The sequence below is a fragment of the Neomonachus schauinslandi genome, chromosome 4 (genome assembly GCF_002201575.2).
Source record: "Neomonachus schauinslandi chromosome 4, ASM220157v2, whole genome shotgun sequence".
NCBI lineage: Eukaryota > Metazoa > Chordata > Mammalia > Carnivora > Phocidae > Neomonachus > Neomonachus schauinslandi.
Window position 1 is genome coordinate 107,371,836 of NC_058406.1, and position 5,789 is coordinate 107,377,624.

The following is a 5,789-nucleotide window of genomic DNA, read 5'->3' on the forward strand; positions in this document are numbered from 1 at the left end:
TATATATATATATATATATATATATATATATATATATATATATATTTGGAATGTTAAGTTAAAAGTTTTTCTTTTTTTAGTCAAATGCACACCTTTTATATGTAAGTTGCACAAGGACATAAAGCCAGTAAGTTGGAGTTGCTAAAAATTTAAATATAACATACAGTGGAGTGTGTGTGAACATTAAGGGAATAGTATTGGTATCTTAGGTCACTTATTAATGGTCTATAACTAATATCTTTGAGATACTAGTTCTGGCTTTTATTTGTATCACAAGGACATTAGAAGGAAAAACAATAATTCTGCAAGTTCTGAGTATACAAGAAGTGCTTAATGGTAGCAGGAACTATCCTCATAATGGGTTTGGAGTTTGGATTCAAATACACTTTGGTAATTGTCACAATGCCTATAATGGTTAACATTTTTACATATGAGTTAGAATCCAAGAATTTTGTAAGCATGTGCTTGTATAAGGAATGGCTGCTCGAGCTATATTTTATTAAATATATCTTGAGTTTGGGTCAGGGCTTGTTCAAAAAACTATAAATGGAAAACTTAACTTTGTATAATTTATCCCTGCTCCCATCAAACCTATCCCTTCTTTTATATCACTAAATGTGGAATTTTCTTTGCATGGTTTAATTTTCCAACTTGTGTAAGATATGATAAATCCATTTTATCCTGATCTTTACATGTAGATTTTCTATTTTTTCTCTTACATCTCATTAAATGATATTTCTTTTAAAAATCTTAAACTATTCAAAAAAAAACTTAAACTATTCCAGGGTCTATGTGATAATCACTCATTACAATGAGTGATTGTAATTTGATTGCAAAGAGCAACCTAATAAAGTCATCATAAATAAAAAGTTTTGAAAAGTATTCTTGACTATTAATAATATGAATATTTTTAGCACTCTGAAGTGCGATTTTTTGTTAAAGGGATATACTAACAAACTATTACTATTGTGATATTATCTTTTTGAATGTGACAGTATTATCTTAAGAGTAAAGAAAAAATACTAGCAGTATACTTTATTATAATCTAATACATAAAATAACACTTGATATTCATAAAAATGTTATTCACTTTTTCTCTTATTAAGAAAAAACAATTCTTTGTATAGAAGTTTGATACAAATCATGAAGTAAGTAAAGTCTCTGAAAATAGTATACAAACAATAGATTTTAGATCAAAAATGTTTATTGTAAAAAAGGACCTTTAAAAATTGTTTTTTAAAAAAGAAACATTGATTTCACAAGTCTTCAGGTTGTTTATAGACATCAGCTATAGACAACATCTCACTTTCATACAAAACTCATTCAATCATATAAAAATAAACACAAATTTACATTGACTCATCATCTATACAATTACTTTAAAAAGGCACTTGGAAGGGTGCTGTATGGATTGCATTTGTTGTATGCATTTAAAATAGTTTAAGTACATTACTGAGTTTCTAAGAATCCTTTCTTGCACTTATTCCCATCTTTAATTAATTTTAGAAAATCATTAAAAATTCTTTTAAAAGGTAAGACATGGAGCATGCACCAGGAATGTTCAAAGCTATTCTTTCCCTCCTCCCCCAAGGAGCATACTCTTTATTGGCGAAAACAAAAACAAAAACAAAACACTCAATACATTCTCCTGTGTTTTGTTCTTGTTCTTTTTTTTTTTTTTCTCTTTCTTGGTCTCTCTCTTAAAAATACAGTTTAAAGCATTACAGGTAATCAAAAAAGGCTTTAGTTCAACAATGATAACCAGACATCAGACATGTAATGAAGTAAACTTGGAATACTTTATAAGGCACCTGAGATAGTGTCTGGCAAATTCTCTTCCTATAGGAAATTCTATTACAAACTCTATTACAAAACAATACTGTTCTTTTCAGTTGAAATGATTTGGCAGCAATGTAAATCTTTGCATTCTTTCTTAGTGAGAAAAGATGCAATGTGCTTCTTGCTTCATCTTTTGAAGAGAAAGATTCTTGTCTTTTATCCTCTCAATCTAGCTGTCAGTAAATATATAGTAATTTTAAACTTCACATGGAAAGGATTAAATATGAACACATGGATTTCATGCTCTTGCAGCTTTTAGTGTGTGTGCCTGTGTGTGCCTGTGTGTGTGTGTGTTTGTGTGTGTGTGTGTCCATGTGTCTGTGTGTCTATACACATTATTTGGTCGGTAAGCACAAGAGAAAATGCCTTTGGACTTTTATTTGTCATTTGGAGTCGGAGTGAAGAAATGCATTCTGTTCGAGTAAACATTGATTGCGTAACTCAGTGTGCTACACAGCAGCCAGATTCCTCATGTTTGTGCAGAAGAGACATTCTGGAGAAGGTTTTGGAGCAGTTTTTGCACTGGTATTTCTTTACATCCGAGTGGGTCTGCAGATGAGCCCTCAGATTTGACCTGTCTGCAAATGCTCTGTTGCAGTGAGGGCAAGAAAAAGGCTTCTCCCCGGGGGGTGGGGGTGGGGGTTGAGAAAGAAAGACAGTCAGTGTTTTTAGAGGAAACATGAAGTCAGATAACATTCAGATAACATTTGCGAATAACAATCACATTTTGTCAAAAAAAAAAACTTGATTAAAATTCCCCATAACAGATACTTTTTTTCATATCTGGCCCTTTAAGATAAATTTGAATATTGCATTAAAAAGAATCACACCAAGAATATTGTTACTGCTGCCAGTCATGCAGAAATATTTCATGTAGTTCTAGGACTTTCACATATTAAAGCTTTCTGCTTCAGCAGGTGCAGCTAATGTTGAGCTCCTCCCAATATTTCCTAATATTTCCCCTTTTCCCTCCTTCTGTATTATGACTAAGGTTGGATAAATGCCTTGGCTCCCTAGGATGATTTTGTGTTAGGAATAAAATATTCAGCAGCAAAAAACAAAACATAATAAAACAATGGAGAGTAAATTCAGTTCTAACTATCCAACTTACTAAGGGGTGATAGATATCACAGCAAGAATGTTACCAACAGAAGACTATAGGCAAGCCGTTCACATATCTACCAGAGCAATTGATTAAGATAGCAACATTTGTGTTTGCTGAATACTGGGAGCAGTTTCACAGAACACACATTCAAGTACATCTTTCCTGATTTTTTAACTGATCTTTGATACCAAACCTTCTGAATCTACTTTCCAAAGTCTAAATGCTGTTTGCAGTCTCTGGAGCAGAGGTTGTTAACAAGAAATGGAGCGCTCTGCTCTAACAACTTTTTGAGTCATCAGGAAGTAGCTATAAATGATCATCCATCATTAAAAACACTGTGTCACTACTTAATGCAAATTCAACAGCCAGCCCAGAGCTTCATTCTATCAGACAGTAACATTCCTGGCTAGTTTTTCTCTTACCAGTGTGAGTTCTAATGTGTCCTTGAAGTAACCAGGGTCTGGAAAACGCCTTGCCACAGATCTTGCAGACACAAGGTAAAGTGTGGGTCCGAATGTGCATCTTAAGGGCGCCCAGGCTCACATATTCCTTGTCACAGTATTTACAGCTGAAAGATTTCCTAGACTGGGCGTCACAGTGCAACTGCTTATGTTTGGCCAGCCCAGAAAAAGTTGAATAGGTTTTATTGCATAAATTGCACTGAAACTTTTCAGCTTCAATGGCATGGGGGTCTGAAAGCTTGGATTGTAGTCTTTCCTCTTCATCACTAATGGGGCTTTCTGAGCCACTGTGGTCCTTGGATGAGGTGTCAGATGGAGGAGGGGGGCTCACTCGCCCCAAGGTTGAGGGGTATCCAGAAAGAGGAGAGAGGCCATTGGATAATGGGGAGTGGAATGGAGCTGCCGTAGTCCACACGGTAATGGGGCTGTATGCTCCCGAGCTGAGGATCTCTGGTTGTGGTATGACAGGCACGGGGTAACTCTCATAGAGATATGGGGAAATAATCACTAGGGGAAAGAAAAGGAAAGGAAAGAAGATTAAGGTAAAAAAATAACTTGAAAACACACTAAGGAGCTACTTTGCAACACAACACACACAGAGGACTTTATAATGAAGTAAATAGACTCATTTAGGAAGACATAGGCATTGATAAAACATTTCATTTCCACCCTTGCTGCTACAGAGTTACTGTGCTTTAATGCACATCTATGCCTCCTGCATATATAGTGTGACAGGAGCTATAACATGCTGTGCAGTGAGGGAGTGCAGCCAAGTGAGTGCCTTCACAGTCTGCACTGAGGAGGAAAAACTTATATATTATTTTAAAGATACAAAAAAGTTATTTTCTGTTTTATGCATGGGTTATTTGCAGGTTCTATGACTGTGAGTACAAAGATACGTGTAGATCAAGCTGCTCTCTGAAGGAAAGGAGCCTTATTACATGAAAAAAGCAATAATTCAACATTTACGTATTGTGTTACTCATCCTCCATATACTCATTATGCATGTATATACAAGCTTTAGAAAATGAAGTTGCAAGAGTTGAATGAAGTTTTCCTTGTCAGTTAAGAGTTCTAAAAGTTTTGAATTAAAACTTACCCTAAATGATCAAAATAATCTGAACTCTCTTTTAGGACACTGTTTGAAAGGAAAACAACTTTGTCTTTGGTTCTTTTGTAATAATATTTGAGTTGTAACATGTATCAATATATATGTATATATATATATACATATATATACATATATATATGTATATATATATATATATAATCTAGAGAGAGAGAGAGAGATGATAGATATCATTTCCTTTTAAAATTTTATTTATTTATTTATTTATTTTTTACCTGTGTGTGTGTCCAGTTCGCTGTAGTTGGGCTTTTTGGAGGCGTTGAAATGCTTCTTGACCAGGAAAGAGCGCGGCATCTTGCCGGCGGGTCCGGCGGGCGCCCGGCGCGGATAACGGTCCGGCGGAGGACGCGGCCGGTCCCTAGAGCATCGCGGCCGGCTGGGCTCAGGCTGGGGCCGCGCTCAGGTGCGGCAGGCGGACGGGCCGGCGCCTCTGAAGTCGCCTGGCTCCTTTACGAACTGAGCCCGTTTTGGCTGGGAGGGTTTTTTTTTTCCTCTCTTTTGCAAGAAGGATCCAATCACAGCGGAGAGCTTCAGATTTCAGCTCCTCCCTCTGGGACAGCTGTGAACAGAGGAAGAATCTGTTGTCAGACTAAATTATTCTGGTTCAAAATGGGCTGTTCTTCGGGATTTCAGTGGAGACGAAAAAATGTGCCTAAGTATTTTCAAGAGAGGTTAATTTTACTTCTTTAGCTTGCCAGTTATTCGTGCTCTCAGAGAGCTAGATAAGTCCTAGGAAGTGTGATTTCTAAAGCGGGCCTGGCTTCCAGATGTCGGGTAAAGCAAATGCAATGGGACAAAATGTTCGCTAGAGGAAGGAAAGGGTGTCCTACAAGATCCCAGGTCAGCCTCTGGTATTAATGAGAGCCTATATTTGGAAGTGGCATTCGGAGAGGTTTTACTTGTGCAGGGACTGAACAATTAACTTTTGGCTTTTGAAAAAGGAAGGTAGCTCCGTCAAGACAAAAGCCCCTGTGAGTGAGGAGGGCGCCCCCACAGTGGGGGGCTTCCCTGGTCTGCAAAAGGGGCCGAGCCACATGCCGTGAGTGTTCTGAATGCTGGGAATGCACTTCATGTCTTTAAAGGCTCAGCAAAGCCAGAGGCGCACTTCCTCGTGGAAATTAAGTAATCATGTCACCATATTAGCTATGGTGGCTTGAAAGAAATGCTTTGTAGCCCATGAAAGACCTGCTTATCGGAAGAACTGGGACACAACAAAGATAAGAAGGAACGCTGCACAGAGAGAGGGGCAGTATGT

The 5,789-nt window shown here is 37.2% G+C and overlaps 1 protein-coding gene across 1 annotated transcript; it reads right to left on the reverse strand.

Annotated features, from left to right (window-relative positions):
* Positions 1-1,640: 1,640 nt before the first annotated feature.
* SNAI2 (snail family transcriptional repressor 2) lies at positions 1,641-4,974 on the reverse strand. The gene is made up of 3 exons (XM_044914205.1): positions 4,750-4,974; positions 3,370-3,912; positions 1,641-2,465 (listed from the first exon to the last, which is right to left on the reverse strand). The coding sequence occupies exons 1-3, from the start codon at positions 4,826-4,828 to the stop codon at positions 2,281-2,283; spliced, it is 807 nt and encodes a 268-aa protein (XP_044770140.1). The 5' UTR covers positions 4,829-4,974; the 3' UTR covers positions 1,641-2,280.
* Between the last annotated feature and the right edge of the window lie 815 nt (positions 4,975-5,789).